Source organism: Sus scrofa, chromosome 13 (genome assembly GCF_000003025.6).
Source record: "Sus scrofa isolate TJ Tabasco breed Duroc chromosome 13, Sscrofa11.1, whole genome shotgun sequence".
NCBI classification, from domain to species: Eukaryota; Metazoa; Chordata; class Mammalia; order Artiodactyla; family Suidae; genus Sus; species Sus scrofa.
Window position 1 is genome coordinate 74,623,014 of NC_010455.5, and position 17,467 is coordinate 74,640,480.

Consider the following 17,467-nt stretch of genomic DNA (forward strand, 5'->3'; position numbering starts at 1 on the left):
AGATGATTTGATTTAATTCCATCCCTGGTATATCTTCCCTTTTTGTACTCCCTGTTATGTGCCTAGGACACATCACAGACCTTCAGCAAACCTTGTGGGGCATGTTCTAGGTGTAAAAACCAGGTTAGAGCCCCCTGGGGGTGGGGGTGGGGATTGAGATGTAAGTAAGGAGTTCCTGCACACACCGTGCTACAATCTAGTGTGAGGTGGGCTGGGGGCAGGTGGGAGGCAATGGACAGAAGGACCACTCTTCTACAAGCAGAATGAGCTGTGCCAGGAAAGCAGGACCAGCAGAGCATTTATTGAGTGTTTGCCAAGTGCCAGACCATGTCCTGAGCACTTGACAGGCCTATTCTCATTTCTTCTCCCTAACACAAGATAGTGTTATGATTTTATTCATTTTATAGAGGAGGCACAGAGAGGTTAGGTAAATTACCCAAGATCACACAGTTAGAATGTGGCAAAGTTGGGATTCAAACCACATGTTCTTTTTTATTTCTTTCTTTCTTTTTTTAACAGCCATAGAAGGATATGGAAGTTCCTGGACCAGGGGTCGAATCGGAGCTGCAGCTGCCCTCCTACACCATAGCCACAGCAATGCTGGATCTGAATTGCATCTGTGACCTATGCTGTATCCTGCAGGCACGCCAGATCCTTAACCTATTGAGCAAGGCTAGGGATTGAACTTGAATCCTTGTGGATATTAGTCAGGTTCTTAACCTGCTGAGCCACAATGGAAATCTTTGAGTCAACATTCTTAACTTCTAGCCTGACCTGGACAGATCCCATGGCATGGGGGAACCCTGATCCCTCCTCTTTTTTAAGGATAAGCAAGTGACATCTTGTGTGAGGTTGGAAGGGCTTTGTCTTGAGGGACCAAAAGGTTATGCCAGACTTCTGTCAGGAGCTTTCTAGACCACAATTCTGTGCCTTCCCTGTGGATAAGATCTTCTGTGATGCAAGACCGGGAAGGCTTATAACCCCGAGGAGCCCTCTGCTGCCCCTTTCTCCATGAGAATAACCATAATGAGGTCAGGGTGATCCTGGGAGATCTGAGAATCTTAAGAGCAAGGCAGCAGGCTGTGCTCTGCCACAGAGCAGTGCTCTCATAAAGCTGTTCCCCAGCTGCAAAAACCAGCTTGTGACTTGCTGGCACCCACGCAGCCACTGCTCGGGGAAAGGCAGACTGCACACATCCACCCCTGAGTGTGCAGCCTGGACACTCGTTCTGCTAAGAACACGCCAGCATCACTCCCTCCGATGCTCTGCCTCCTCCTAAACTCAAACTCTCCCCTCACACCTCAAAGCCATTTTTTTTCCAGCTCCAGGTCATCGCCAAGGGTGTTTGGGGAATGGCAATGCTAATCAGCAAACAATTGGTGTTTGGAGATGGCTCTTTCCCCTCTGTTTGGAGATCCTCCAGTTCTTCATTCTGATTTAAAAAACAACATGCTGCTCTTTTTCTCTCACTGCCCTCCTTCATGTGCACCAACATGCCAATTTGTAAATTTTAATTTGAAAAGTCTTACCATATTCCAAAATGCCAACATGCTTTCCTGCCCCCACCCCCCAAACATAGCTGGAGTGCAAACTTGGGCAGCCCAGCTCCTGCACAGTGGAGCCAAGATTTCAAGCTAGTTTGAAAGCCTGGAGACCAACATATTTGAATCTCAGTACACATCCCAGCAACTGCCCTGAACAATAGAACACACACCTCCCATCCCATGCTTAGGGGCTAGAACCGCACACCCACTGGTCTGTGAGAAGCAATCTGGAGACGCTGGGTTGAAATGGAAATAGAAGTACAGTTGTTATAATCATGAGAAAACAGAAATCTAAAAAGCTATTGGAGAAGAACATGTAATACTTTTAGGTGAGTTAAAGAACTAACTGTCCCTGGAGTGCCCCCATCGTAGCTAGTGGAAACGAATCTGACTAGCATCCATGAGGACCCAGATTTGATCCCTGGTCCCACTCAGTAGGTTAAGGATCCAGCATTGCCATGAGCTGTGGCATAGGTCACAGAGGCAGCTCAGATCCCATGTTGCTGTGACTGTGGCATAGGCTTCAGCTGCAGCTCCGATTCGACCCCTCGCCTGGGAACCTCCATATGCCTCAAGTGCGACCCTAAAAAGACCAAAAAAAAAAAAAAAAAACCAAATTAACTGTCCCTGATGAAGGGCAAGTATCATTTTTTGTAAGCTGAGGTTTGGGACATGATATAAAGCAATACCGAAATTTATAGTGATCCAGTTAATTTCTTTTTCTCTCTTTATCTTAATTAAGTGGTATAGGAAGGTTTTTGTTGGAACTCCTGTTGTGGCTCAACAGCAATGAACCCAACTAAAAAAAAAAAGAAAGTTTTTGTTTGGTGCTGGGACATCATTAACACTTCTCTAAGACTTATAAATCTCACCTTTCAACAAAGAGAAGGCCAGCTTTGAGATATAGCAGCTTGGCAGGCAACATTTGCTGGAATATACCACAGTAACTTGTTTTTAATTTTATTAATTTTTTAGTTATCTTCTATCTATGGCAAGTGATAGTTTTATCAGTTTCTGTAGAAGTCTAGAACTTTGCTTCCACGGCATCAGGAAGAAGTTTTATTTTATTTATTTATTTATTTATTTGGTCTTTTTGCCTTTTCCAGGGCTGCTCCTGTGGCATATGGAAGTTCCCAGGCTAGGGTCGAATCAGAGCTGTAGCCGCCAGCCTATGCCACAGCCACAGCAAAGCGGGATCCAAGCTGCCTCTGTGACCTACACCACAGCTCACGGCAACGCCGGATCCTTTACCCACTGAGCAAGGCCAGGGATCGAACCTGCAACCTCATGGTTCCTAGTCAGTTTCGTTAACCACTGCGCCACAACAGGAACTCCCAGGTAGTTTTAAATGAAGATTCCTGGGACTCACTCAGGATCTCCTGACTCAGAACATGCATTTTCACAAGGTCCCCCACATGATGCTGACACACATTAAAATCTGAGAACTTGGAGTTCCTATTATGGCTCAGCGGGTTAAGAACCCAACACAGTCTCCATGAGGATACAGGTTAGATCCCTGGTCCCACTCAGTAGGTTAAGGATCCAGCATTGCTGTTAGCTGTGGCATAGGTCACAGATGCAGCTCAGATCCCATGTTGCTGTGACTGTGGCATAGGCTTCAGCTGCAGCTCTGATTCGACCCCTCACCTGGGAACTTCCATATGCCGCAGGTGTGGCCATAAAAAGAAAAAATTAAAAAAAAAATTGAGAATCCTTAACTACAGTTTCCATTTTAAGGACATTTATTTACAAAGAAAAAGAAAATTGGTTTAAATAAAAATAGTTTGAATTATTCAGATATGTGACAAACCACGCTGGTTGTCCAAGAATATTTGGGAAACACTTCAGTACAGCATTCTGGTAATAAACCTGAGACGTGGGGATTCTTTTCTCCAGAGATCGGTGAGTACTGAACCATGGAATACAAGCCACTCATTGTCTGGGTTGAAAGGAGGGACAGTTCACATGGGGCCATGGCTATAGACTTGGCCAGCAGTTTTACCCCAGACCTGCCCACCAAGGCTTTGAAACGTGCCTCCATGAGACTGGACTTTCCCTCACACCGGCTCTTACCCAGGCTGTGCTGGTGACATTTCCAACTCTCTCTGCAGGGGAATGTAAGCATATGTATTTATAGGCTAGTCACATTCATACTACTACTTAAAGGTAACAAAAAATTTCTGTTGATGTCTTTTTTTTCTTTCGTTTTCTTTTTTGGCTGCGCCCATGACATATGAAAGTTCCTGGGCCAGGGATCAAACCCAGGCCACAGCAATGACCTCAGCTGCTGCAGTGACAATACCGGATCCTTAACCCACTGTGCCACAAGAGAATCACCTATTCCTGTTCTCATGATAGAATTTTAGAAATACCAAGTTTTAAGATAATATGCTTTGTTTTTCCGTTTGCACATATAGCTTCAGTGTGACTTGCTATTTTTGTAACATCTGCCAACCATTTTTATAATCATTTATATCTCATCAATAGTAGTGACATAAAATCAGATTACAGAAAAATGCTTGATGATTGATATCTGATTAAGCCAAAAGTCAATCACATCAGTGATTGAACAAGGATAGCTCTGCTAGAATTTGGTTGATATTTTCATTGACCTGACTGAGCTCATTCATCAGTGTTGTGAGAAACTTATTTGTGAATCACATAATAATTTTCAGGGAGTTCCCATTGTGTCTCAGCAGTAACAAACCCAATTATTATCCATGAGGATGCGAGTTCGATCCCTGGCCTTGCTCAGTGGGTTAAGGATCCAGTGTCGCTGTGAGCTGTGGTGTAGGCTGGCAGCTGTAGCTCTGATTTGACCTCTAGCCCAGGAACTTCCATAGCCATGGGTGCAGCCCTAAAAAGACAATAATAATAATAATTTTCAAATACTAGAAAAATAGGCTGTCTAATTTTTGTGCCATTCACAATGCAAGAGCTACAGACATAATCTACTTTTTTTTTTTTTTTGGCTGTGCCCATGGCACATGGAAGTTCCTGGGCCAGGGATCAAACCCATGCCACAGCAGCAACCTAAGCTGCTGCAGTGGCAACACTGGATCCTTAACCTGCTGCACCACAAGCAAACTCTAGACATGATCCACTTTTTTTCCTTTCTTGCTTTCTTGCTTGTTTCAGGGCTGCACCTGCAGCATATGGAAGTTCCCAGGCTAGGGGTCAAACTGGAGCTGCAGCTGCTGGCCTACACCACAGCCATAGCAATGAGGGGTCCAAGCCACATTCATAGCAACACCACAGCTCATGGCAATGCCAGATCCTTAACCCACTGAGCGAGGCCACTGATTGAACCCTCCTCCTCATGGATAGCAGTTGAGTTCATTACCACTGAGCCACGACGGGAGCTCCTAATTTGGGGAATCTTAAGTTGAGGCATTGGTGGAAGTGGCGGCATTAAGCACTGGTTAAGAGCACAGCTCTGGGGTTGGCTGCTGGGCTTGAATCCCAGCTCTGCGCCTCATAGAACACATGATGTTGAATAAAGAGCTCAACTCTCTATGCCTCAGTTTCCTCATGTAAATTGGAAACTGCAATGACAATTGTTTCACAGGGTTGTAAAGATTAAATTATATATGCACTTAAAGCAGTTAAAAGAGTGCCTGGCACAAAGTAAGTGCTGAATATATGTTAGTTATCATTGGTATTATTCACCGCACAGTGGCTTTTACAAACGCATTTGTTTACTCTTCCCTGTTACATCCAGAAAATATACACAGCCAGTATTCGCATTTCAAGGTTCTAAAAGCTTTACATGCATAACCTGATGGGGGCCTGATGGAGGCAGTTCCCATATGATTCCCCGCTCATTGTCACCTGTGGGCATGGACTGGGACTCAGAGAGGCTGAATGATGGCCCAGGGACACAGAGCTGCAGGTACCCCGTCAGAGTCGGGCACATGGTTACTGTTCTTCAGCTGCTCCCAGGCCTTTGATGTACATCTTTGTTGGGTTCTTTATAGCCCTCAAACAGCAAGAACTGGCAGAACTAGTATTGAGATATAAGCCTTTTGACGTGGAACTTCTTAGCCAGTCAATGAGGTTGGACTGCTTTTGCATAATTCTGTAAATACGTATTCATACGTGGTAAAGATGGCAAATTCAGAAAGCCAGTGACCTGGGAGAAAAGGCAGTTGATTTTCTCCTATATTACTGGCTTGGAGACATTTCATCAGATGGTGCTGAGGGTTAATGAGGGTGAGCTCTTGTGTTTTCCCTTTTCCCAGCAAAGAGGAGGAAAAGTGACCTGCTCCCGGAATGTATGGGAAGAATCAGAAAATGCCCATCTTGCTCTGGGGAGAAGTTTCAAAACACAGACCTTCCCCCTGTATTCACAATTGTGGCCAGACAGGTTTTTACAGGGAAACCGGGGACTATCAGATCAAGTTGGTTCATTCCTTGTTTGAAAAAGGTGTGGGGCAATTGGAGTGCTAGAGGGGGTTACAAATTCTCTTAAGGGCAATTCAGCCCGATTTTTATCACAATCATAGATGCCTGCGATTTGACTCAACAGTTCCACTACAGGAATTTACCCCTCAGAGATCCTGCCATGTATGGAAAGTGAGGATTGCACTATGGCTCATAACAGGCCAAGACTGGAAACAAGCTAAATGTCCATCAGTGGGGACCTGCCAAGTAATTACAGTACTTCCAGGCAAGGCAACGCTATGCAGCCCTTGCAAAGAATGTAATTCATCTCTGTATACTGATACAGAATAATTGCTAAGATATGTTAAGTACCAAAGCAAGGGAGGATGAGCATACAGATTTATTTTTAAATGTATGAAATATTTCTGGAAGGAGGTATAAGAAACTAGAAACAGGAGAACAGAATAATTAGGGCACAGGAAGAAAAGGAGACTTTCTCCTATATATCCTTTAGAAACTCTTTGGAATTTTATTCTATTTGGTTTCATTATATGTTCAAAACTAAGTAAATATTGGAATACAAGGCACTCCATAGGTGTGGTATCCCAAAGCATTTCTATAGGTGTGGGCACCTATAGAAAAAGTGATTTTTAAGACAAACGGCTCTTTCCTCTGTGTTAGAGGCAGCAGAGTGGTAACTGGAGAGGGTGCGAGGGAAGGCCGGGTCGGGGCCCTGGCTCCCTCCTGCTCACCGCTGACTTTCCACAGCAACAGGCGGAGGTGGCCCGCAGGGCCCAGACCCAGGAAGAGAAGCTGGCCGCTGCTCTCAGGGTGGAGTTGCACAACACTTCCTGCCAAGTCCAGAGCCTACAGGCTGAGACGGAATCCCTCCGGGCCCTGGTAAGTGGGCCAGGAAGAGCCCTGGCCTTTCCTGAGCCAAATTTAACTCTCGACTGTCTAATTGTACTCATACGGGAACATAGGAGTTTGAGGCCTGCAAAGGATCGTCCGATACCAAATGGCAAGTGTAGTAAACACAGTTAGTGTCCCATCGAAATACCCTCCACCAGGGTGCTGCCCTGAAACCTGGCCCCTGACCGCCATAGAGGCCCAGGGAACTGCCCTCAGCAGAAGACACCTGGCCTAGGCCCATAGGCCCGCCCCCAGACTCAGCCATCAGCCAGTGGCTGACTGACAGGGTTTAAGAGCCCAGCCCACTTGCTCCAAAGTGGATTCCTCTGTGGAGAAATCCTCCTGCTCAGGAGCTCTCCACTGGGTCAGGCTGTAGCCGGATTCCAGCCGAAACCACCTCCTGGCTTAACACTTTGCATTGCTCTCCCTAGCTCCCCATTTTTCTGAAAGGAAACACTTCATTACTGACATGTGCCAGGATCCCTGTGTCAGGCTCTGCTTCTGGGGAATCCAAGCAAAACTAGTAAGCGAGTTAGCTCTTCAGACTCATTGTGGTGTGTGAACAGATTTCTTGCATTATGAATTAGTATTGTTGGTTAAAATAATTATTAATAATACAGCAATCTACCCTCGGATCTCTGGGATGGACTGAAGTTGCATCCCAGGGGGTCAAGCACAGCTCCTCCTGGATGCCCCCTCCTGGGGGCCCTGTGTACTGATTCAATCCCCATGTGTACTGAACACACCCAAGTGCACGAGGAATGGTTCATGCAATCCCTGCGCAGCTGAGATAGTCTGGACTTCACCGAGGTCCAAGAAGCCCCTCTTCCCCATCAGCCTTAAGCTGTTGGCTGTTCGAGTACCCTTTCTTCCACACACCCCATGCACCCTCATCTCAGTATTGCCATCTACATCAGCTCTATCACCAAACCATCAGCCCTGCCCCCCAGCCCCCACTGGAGCCACAGCCTGTCACCAAGTTAGCTCATTCTAGTTGGTTCCCCGCAGAAACTACTTTTCCTGCTGCCAAAAATCACCCCATCACCCCAGTTCCCTTCCTTCAACTGTCTTCAGTTCACTTAGTCCCTTGTCCTCGGCCAACAAGGCCACAGCACACCCAGCCAGCTCAGAGGAGATGCTCAGTCTTTGCCACAACACGACACACATCTCGTGGCTCCACTTCTCTCCCGGTCATCCTCTGACAGGACCTGGGTCAGTGCAAGGGGGTGTGAGGAAAGGGTCTGGGATGAGAAAGATCAGGCAACTACAGCCTAAAGCGATGCTGCTTTAACTAAACAATTGCCTGAAAGAGATTGCAGTGTTCAGAGTTATGTGAATGTTATGCAGATCAATTTTGCTCACCTACCATAACCCTCGATAAACATCCTAGTGTTGGGAGTGCTGCCTTTTGCCCCAGTTGCTTTAGACACAGTTAAAAAAAAAAAAAAAGGCTGCCATTTCTTCCCCAGACGTCCTTGTGGCTGCCAAAATAGCCACTCTTCTGGTGACAGAAAGTTCTGGGCAAAAGGTTAGGGACATATCCTCAAGCCACATCATCAAAAAAAAAAAAAAAAAAAAAAAAAAAAAACAGCCTGGAGAAATCTCCGCCTAAGTGGTGAGAGTCAGGAGAGGTGATCATGAGTTGAATGTTTCCTATCCTCAAACACCTATAATCTGGTTGGGAAATGATAACCTGTGCATGAATGATGGATCAAAGGAAGGGAGGAAGGGTACTGTGTCCCCAGAGTGGCTACTCCCAGCAGTCTCCATCCACACAGCCCCAGGCCCCCCTTACCTCTGCCTCTCTGCAGAGGCTGTCACATGCACTGGTCTGAAGAAAAGATGAATGTCCCCCAACTTAAAGGTCTTCAGCTTCTGTCTCACACCTCAAAACATCTCTGAAGCTTTCTCCACCCTCTCCACCTTCAGTAGACTCCACTGTCCACTGGTGGATCATCTGGGACATTCCTCTACCATCCCATTCTTCTGCATTTTCAGGGTCCCCACCCCCTAGGATTGCCCTGTGGCGGGGGGGGGGGGGAATAGACTTCCTTTGCCAGATCTTCCAACATCAGCCAACCTGGGCTTCATATAAATGCCCAGAACTCATCCTTCATTTTCTTACACTGGATCCCTTGGATGTGTTCTCCCCATGGCTGGAGAGAGATCCCTGCCTGCGCTCTGCCCCCCACCTGCTCCTGTCATCCACAGCCTGGGCACAGGAGAGGTGGGGCTCACTGTCATCCGCACTCACCTTGAAGCCTAGACCCTGACTCCACAGCAGGGGTGACCCCTCCCACTTGCCACCCACTCCCCCTCAGAGGCCTGTGGTCCCTGTGGTTATATCAGCTCATCCACTAAAGTCACGTCAACTCCTCAAGGGCAGGGACCATTTCTAATTAGTTTTTTGTTTTTTTTGGTTTTTTTTGTTTTTTTTGTCTTTTTGCCATTTCTTGGGCCGCTCCCACGGCATATGGAGGTTCCCAGGATAGGGGTTGAATCGGAGCTGTAGCCACTGGCCTACGCCAGAGCCACAGCAACACGGGATCCAAGCCGCGTCTGCAACCTACACCACAGCGCACGGCAACGCCGGATCGTTAACCCACTGAGCAAGGGCAGGGACTGAACCCGCAACCTCATAGTTCCCAGTCAGATTTGTTAACCACTGGGCCACGACGGGAACTCCTCTAATTAGTTTTATATGGAGTTCCTGTCATGGCTCAGCTGTTGATGACTCTAACTAGTATCTGTGAGGATGAAAGTTCGATCCCTGGCCTCGCTCAGTGGGTTAAGGATCCAGCATTGCCATGAGCTGTGGTGCAGGTCAAAGATGAGGCTCGGATCCTGTATTGCTGTGGCTGTGGTGTAGGCTGGCAGCTGTAGTTCCTATTGGACCCCTAGCCTGGGAACCTCCATATGCCTCAGGTAGGGCCCTCAAAAAGCAAAAAAAAAAAAAGTTTTATGTCCCCAAAGCACTTGGTATACTGCCCAAAACAATTTCTTCAAAGAGATGCTAGCAGTAATAAGAGTACGCTCACCTGCATTCTCCTGCCAGAGCCTCATGGAGACATTGAGAAGTGGGCTGGACTCTGACTGCATCCCATTTTGCAGAAGAGTAACAAGCAGAGGGGCTGAGCTTTCCAGCTCCATTATCCCACTAGACCATGACAGTGCTATGAAGTTGGGATGGGCACTCAGACTCTGGAGTCTTGAATCCTGGTTCCTCTACTCATCAGCTGTGTGACCTCCCTAGGATTCCATCTTCTCACCGTAAAGTGAGGATCTATTTTGGTTATCCTCTCTATCTGCTGTGTTATTGGCTTCAAACAACAGCAAATGATTTGCTCATTCATTCAGCAAGGTAGGGTGAACTCAGCAGAGATGGCTCTTCTCTGTCCACGTGGTCTCCACACATAGCCAGCTTTGGCTTCCTCCTATCATGGCAGGCTTACACAGTTGGATTCCTGACATGGCATCTGGCTCAGAGGGTGAGCACAGAAGCTACCAAGCCTCTTAACACCTGGGCTTGAAAGTCCCAAGCATCACTTACACAGCCTTCTGCTGGACAAAGCAGTCACAGACCAGCCCAGATTCCATAGGCAGGGAAATCAGTTCTACCCCTTGATGAGGCATTGGTGAGATCACAGACAGAAAGAGCAGGTGGGTTGGAAATCATCTTTGCAGCTGCCTTTAGGAATGTGATCGACCACTGAACATCATAGAATTTTCCTCATAAAGTCATTGGGATGATTAACTTGATAATGCATGTCAAGCCCAGCACAGAGTGAGCAGTGGATAAATCGCATTTATTATTAATTATCATTATAAAATTATTATTATAACCACTAGTATACTAACCTGAAATTGGCATCACCTGATCACCACACTTAAACCCCGTGGTCCTTACTATTGGAACAAATGGGACAAGAATTCACCCCCCAACAAGAAGACAGAGCAGTGGTGTGCTGGCTGGGCTTGGAACCTAGTGACCCTAGTAGATCAGAGTTCTGGTCACTTACAGCTAAGTTTAGGAGCACAAATGAGCTAGGCAGGTAGCGCACTGCCTGCCGCTCTCCAACATGGCAGAGTCCTCCCCTCTTATGCTCAGTTACAGCAGCCTGTGCATACACAGGCCCCCACAGCTATATAAGCCTCAGACAGCCAAGCTCGCCATACTTTTTGCCCCTTTGCCAATACGAAAGTACTGTTCATAGTGACCGCCAGTGTTCAGTCCCCTCAGGTCAGGAATGGCATTCAAGGCCAGAAATCACAGAAGCTCACTATTTTACTCTCTGGAGGGCTTAGCAATTCCAGAAAGACCTTTTAGATCTTTAGAGATGAGAATAGCATGCTCCTATAATCTCTGTTTGCTTGCTGGTGCTGTGTTGCTGAGTGGGCCAGGGCAGGAGACCAGCAACAGCCGCTAATCATACAGACCCAGGTGCAAGCCACTCTGTAACAACCAGGCCAGGAAATCAGGGACACAGGTGGGGGAGCTGGACTTGGACTCTGAGGGTGGGATGGAAGGGACAGGGCATCTCTTATGGAGGTTCCCATGAACCCACCTTTGGCAGTGAGTCCTAAGTCTTCAGAGGAAAACCCCAGGCCACATGGAGACATCATCATGAACATGGGACAAAAGCTATAGACAGATGATGCAAACATTATCCCATGAAAGGTTTTTCCAAATCACAGGTGTTAAAGATTCAATGTCAACTGCCACTCAAATGAAGCAACTTTCTGATAAACAAAGGAAGACGACCCAGAGGGGTTGGAACAAATGATTCTCAAAATCCAGGTGGCCCTTTCTGCATCCTCACTGCCATGGAGGGGTTTTCAGATCTCACCAGCAAAACAATAACCCTAGACCAGACTCTGGTCTACATCTACTTTCTACTGATGACATTTTGCCACCAGTAGACACACTTAGGATGGGAATCTGACTCAATGTCCCCACATCCTACGGAATTAGAAAGACTTCAGTAAGATAGTATGGCGACCCCTGCTTAACAGCAGCCATGATTCAAGATAACATCATGACCAAGAATCTCCCATTTCAGCCACAGTGGTCAAAAGAGTGTGGAAAATCTCCTGCTGGGGGGAAGGGTACAGAAACTTGTTTCATCAAAATTTGACTCAGTCCAATTTAGAAAGATATTTACTTGTTTTTTATGTGTTATATGAACAGCCAGATGCTAAATTATAGGTGCATCATAATTAGAACTGCTAAAAAACTGTTAAAGAGGAGTTCCCTGGTGGCCTAGTGGTTAAGGATTCTGCTTTATTACTGCTGTGGCTTGGGTTCAATCCCTGGCCCCGGAACTTCTGCATGCCACTGGCACAGCCAAAAAAAAATGTGAAAGACAGATGCACACAGTTTTTAAAAAGGTGTATGTTGCTCAGCCCTACAGTTTTCAGAGCTTAGTATTGAGAAGATAAGAAGGTTTCAGTCTAATGGGGAGACAGGGTCAATAAATGTAACCATAATATAGTGCTGTCATCTGGGCAATACACACACACACCACACACACACACACACACACGTACTCTGTCCCAGGCCCTGTCTTGTCACTGGGGTTATAGGGACTAGGCTTCTGCCCTCAAAGAGTTTAGTGTTTTCTAGAGGAGACATGCCCCTGAGAAGCTCGGCCCACTATGACAAGTTCAAGGGTATGCCTATGCTTGGGCAGCAGTGAAACCCAGAGGAGGGGCTCCTAACCCAGCTTGGTGGTGGCTGGGGCAAGAGGATATCAAAGAAGGCTTCCTAGGAGAAGTGACCCCTGAGCTTGGGCATCAGATAAGTAGGAGTCAGCCAGGTGAGGAAGAGGAGGAGCTCCAAGCCCAGCTTTGGACTTTAGACAGAGCTCTGTGGCTGCTGTGGGGGCTGCAGAGGAAGAGGAACTGCAGGCAGGGATATGAGCCAGGAGGCCATGGAGGTTACCATGGAGATGAGAGGTGGCTGCAGAAGAGGGAGGCACAAATAGGAAAACGTTTCAGAATATACAAGAGGCAGGACTCTGTGATGATTGACAGGGAAGCAGGTCTAGAGATATGGCTTTGACACAGGCCGGAGCACAGCTCAGAGAGAGACAGGCTCAGGAGGGCATGCAGGGCAACAAGGCGAGGACGGGTTAGCAAGATACGCTCCTAAACACTGAAGAAAACCTTGCTGGGTACGTAGGAGCCAGAGATGTTCCGTTAGACTGTGGGAATCTGGGAAGAGCGCGGCCAGGCCAGCATTCTGACTGCATGGTGGGTGGGGTCACCGTGGAGGGAAGGGGCCTCCAGGGTGAGCAGTCAGGAGCAAAAAGGCCCCCAGGCAGTTCTGGGAGCAAGACTTTGAAGAAACACCTGCAAATTGTCTCTCCTGTGCGTGTGTGTGAATTTCTCTCATTTTTCTTCTCATTCATCTGCCTCTCCTTTTCTCTCATCATTCTGTCTCATCACAGTCTCCATTCCTGTCCCTCTCCCCTCATCCCTTCTCTACTCTCTCCCCACCCCCCCCCCCACCCCCTCAGGAAGAATCAGTAAATTAGACTAAACAAGACTCCGACCTCCCCAGGAACCTTTTCAGTCCCTTAAGGTCATTGTCCTGGGAGACATGGACAGCCCCAGAGACGCCAGCCCCTCCCACTGCTCCGCCCACCTCCCTCTTCCAGGGCCCTGCCTGGCGGCTTGGGATCTGGACCGCATTCCTTCTCTCCTAGAAACGAGGCCTGGAGAACACCCTGCACGACGCCAAGCACTGGCATGACATTGAGCTGCAGAACCTGGGCGCCGTGGTCAGCCGCCTGGAGGCGGAGCTCCGGGAGATGCGCTCTGAGGCCGAGCAGCAGCTACAGGCCCGCGAGCACCTTCTGGCGCATAAGTGCCAGCTGCAGCGGGACGTGGCAGCCTACCACGCTCTGCTGGACCGCGAGGAGAGCAGGTGCGTCTCTGCCTGGCTTTTGTCAGGAAAGGAGGACACACCCGTGGGTTTCAATTAAACATTTTTTCAAACACTATAGAAGCAACTAAGGTAAAAAGGAGAAATCGGGAGTTCCCGTAGGTAGCTCAGCAGAAACCAATCCAAGTAGTATCCATGAGAATGTGGGTTCAATCCCTGGCCTGCTCAGTGGGTTAAGGATCTGGTGTTGCTGTGGTTGTGGTGTGGGCCAGAGGCTGCAGCTCTGATTGGACCCCTAGCCTGGGAACTTCCATATGCCGCGAGTGTGGCCCTAAAAAGCAAAAAAAAGGACAGGAGTTCCCGTCCTGGTGCAGTGGTTAACGAATCCGACTAGGAACCATGAGGTTGCGGGTTTGATCCCTGCCCTTGCTCAGTGGGTTAACGATCCGGTGTTGCCGTGAGCTGTGGTATAGATTGCAGACGCGGCTCGGATCCTGCGTTGCTGTGCCTCTGGCATAGGCCGGTGGCTACAGCTCCGATTCGACCCTAGCCTGGGAACCTCCATATGCCTCGGGAGCGGCCCAAGAAATAGCAACAACAACAACAACAACAAAAGACAAAAAGACAAAAGACAAAAAAAAAAAAAAAAAAAAAAAAAGGACAAAAAAAAGAGAGAGAGAGAAATCACCCCACGGGCTTCCCAACACCCACCCCCACTCCCACTGTGTCCTCCCAGGATATTCTGTTCATATATACATATATCCATGAATCTATAGACAAATATATAATATATATGTGTGTATAAATATACGTATGGGCATCTGTATACATTCACACACCCACAGACAGTACCTCTGTGTGTTTTCACGTACATCGTACATACATGGAATCTGTTAGGAATGCTTTCAGCTGCACGTGAGACCCTAATTAGTGCTCCTGAAACTTTAATGACCCTAAACCTGGGCATCTTTTTAAAAATGCAGATTCTGCTTCCGGTCTGGGATGGGGCCTGAGACTCTGCACTTAAGATAAAACTCTCAAGTGATGCCTATACTGCTGGTCCAAAGACCACACTTTGAGCAGCCAGGACATAAAACATGTTTACCTAAGAGTTCCAGAAATCAAGTAGGCTAGGCTGCTCAGTGATGTCAATCAGGTCCCAAGCTCTCTTCATCCCTCTGATACACCATCCCTTCATCTTCGTCACCCATGATTGCCAAATGCCCACCACAGCTCCAGGCAATATAATCCTATTTATGGCAAGAAGAAAGGGAGGGAGGAGGGCACAGAAGGGAGGCTTTTCCCTGTGTGGCTCACTCACCTTTCAGTTAAGGCCTCCAGTGGACCTTCCCTTCTATCTCATTAACAGGAACCTGCTTACATGGCTTACCTACAAAGGATGCTGGGAAGGCAATATTTAGTCTTTCCAGCCTCCATAATGGAGAGAATCGAGGTGTTGAGAATGGCGTATATACGTCTATGTATGTATGTGTGTATGTGGTATAGATACACATATATACATATAGGTATACCCATGCACATATATGTATGCATATATGCAGTCTTTTTTAGTGAGTAAGGATTCCTTGAGCAGATGCATGAGTCTCGGGACTTAGTTTCCTTGCCAGTTCTTTGAGGAAATTCAAGCCTTTATTTTATCATAATTCTGTATCTTCCTATTGCCTTCCAAGGTCTATGGCATACACTGAATGAGGAATAGAATAGCAGGTCTAAGGAACAACTTATCAACTATTTAGTATGACCCTTCTTGATTCCAGAATAAGAAGGCCAGAGCAGAGAAGGATTTGCTTGTGATCACACAGGGAGGGGGAGGGGGGCAAGCTGTCCCAGAGCCCCGATCTCCTGGCTCTGTGTGTGCTCTGTACCACCCCTTTCTCAGAAGGTAAGAGGGCCACTTCCCTAACCCACTCGCCTCTCAAACAAAAAACACATCATCTGGCTCCTTTCCAACTATCTTTTTATTGGATTGATTTCTGTCGATTAGAGAAGCTAGATGTTTGTAACAAAGCTAATTTTTTCAGCTGCCTAGGAACATATGAATACACAAAATCACATCAATCAAATACAAAAGGTAAGAAGATAGGCTACATTTACTTCAAGACTAAAAGAACTCCATTCAGTGAGTGCCTGCCATGTGCCAGCATGGTCCTAAGTTCTTTGTGATCTTCATTTCTCCTCAAAACTCTTCCAGAGCTACAGCATTATCCCCATTTTACAGACAGGAAGCAAAACCTCAGAGAACTTATGTCACATGCTCAGGCTCACATAGCTAAAAACCTTGGAGCAGGGGTTAGAAACCCAAACCTGTCTTGTTCCAAAGAGCAAATTCTTTCCATAAGACCCCCGCCTTTCTTATAATCCTATTTGCTAATGTTCATCATCCGTGGTTCTCTCACTCAAATAAATGTTTTTGGGTTTTGTTTATTTCAGCTAATGGAGAAACAGCCTCTGTTCATGAAGAAAATGCTGCCTTCCTCACTGAGTGACCAATGAAGTTCCTTGAGGAGCCACCACCCCCACCTGCATCTCCCCTTCCCACCCCCACCCAAGCTGGATTCCCTGCTGGATTCACCAGTTGATTCAGCTTGAGCTGAAAAGCTTCCTGGAAGTGGAGAGGGTCCTCCTGCTGCCTTAATTCAAGTAGTCTGTAGCTTGAGCAATCTCCCTTGTCCCTCTCCAAATAAATGCTTTGTGTGCGGCTTCCAGTCTGCCCAGCTTGTTCAGCCCACTAGCGGATGGAGATGGAAATCACTTTACTGACCTGGCCTTTCTTCATGGGGCCATTCGTAAAGGCTTCTGGAAGGGTCCTTGAGCATGACACCATCTGCCTCTCTGTCACTCAAGGGTCAGCTGCTCTTGGGCTTATCAATGTAAATGTGCTTCTTGGCCAAGAGTTGTGCCCATGGTATGCAAGATGCCACCGTTGGGGGCAAAAACAATGTTCTTGCTAGAGAGGGAATCATCATGTGTCATGATCACAGGCACCACAGAGCATTCAGGTGTCTTTGATGTGCTTGGCATGGGTAATTATGCGCAGACACACACATTTCACTGCTGTTGGGAGAGCACGGCTCAATCAGTTTAAAGGTAACTTCAGTTTAAGTCTGTAGGGTATGAATTAGGTTGTGGTTGCCTATGCTTGCAGCCTCCTTTTCTTCCAGGGTCCTTCCCCAACCCTCTCAGGGCCCAAGCCAGCCAAATATAGTTCATGAATCTGCCACCTACCCACACAAGGCTCCCTGCCTTCTGATTAAAACTGAAACCACCACCTGTGTCCTCGAGCAGGCTCTCAGTGACTCCAAAACCACACACACACACACACACACACACACACACACACACACACACACACACACACACACACACACACACACACACACCGGCCCAAACTTAATGTCTTTATTCTTCCCCCAAGCTTCTGTCAGTCCACCTGTCACACAGAATCACAGACCAAAATACCCGAGCTGAGGTCTGTCCTCACATAAGCTGCGAATAGAAGCAGAAGGATGTGTCTCATTCAAAGACACTCTCCACAAGGACTTGGGTTTCCAAATAGTCAAAGCCAACATAAATAAAAGAAACCTTATTTACCCTTAAGAAAGCTGGAAAGAGAAGTGAGGCCATGGGGTCTCCTGGTTGAAATTGCTCCAGCTGGTTTCCCTTTTTGGCTTCCAGGATCAAAAGAATTGTATTAATAAGTCATGTGGGCAGGATAGCTATT

At 47.2% G+C, this 17,467-nt stretch overlaps 1 protein-coding gene across 2 annotated transcripts in view; it reads left to right on the forward strand.

Moving 5' to 3' along the window:
* Nucleotides 1-16,446, forward strand: part of BFSP2 (beaded filament structural protein 2) — an 81,582-nt gene extending 65,136 nt beyond the window's left edge. Inside the window, exons 5-7 of one of the 2 annotated variants that reach the window (XM_005669841.3) lie at nt 6,696-6,827; nt 13,547-13,767; nt 16,177-16,446. In XM_005669841.3, coding sequence (XP_005669898.2) covers nt 6,696-6,827; nt 13,547-13,767; nt 16,177-16,180 — 357 coding nt within the window. In that variant the 3' untranslated portion in view covers nt 16,181-16,446. Of the gene's footprint in view, nt 1-6,695; nt 6,828-12,857; nt 13,013-13,546; nt 13,768-16,176 lie in introns of those variants that run through there. The other variant, XR_001300326.2, reaches the window with a different exon arrangement.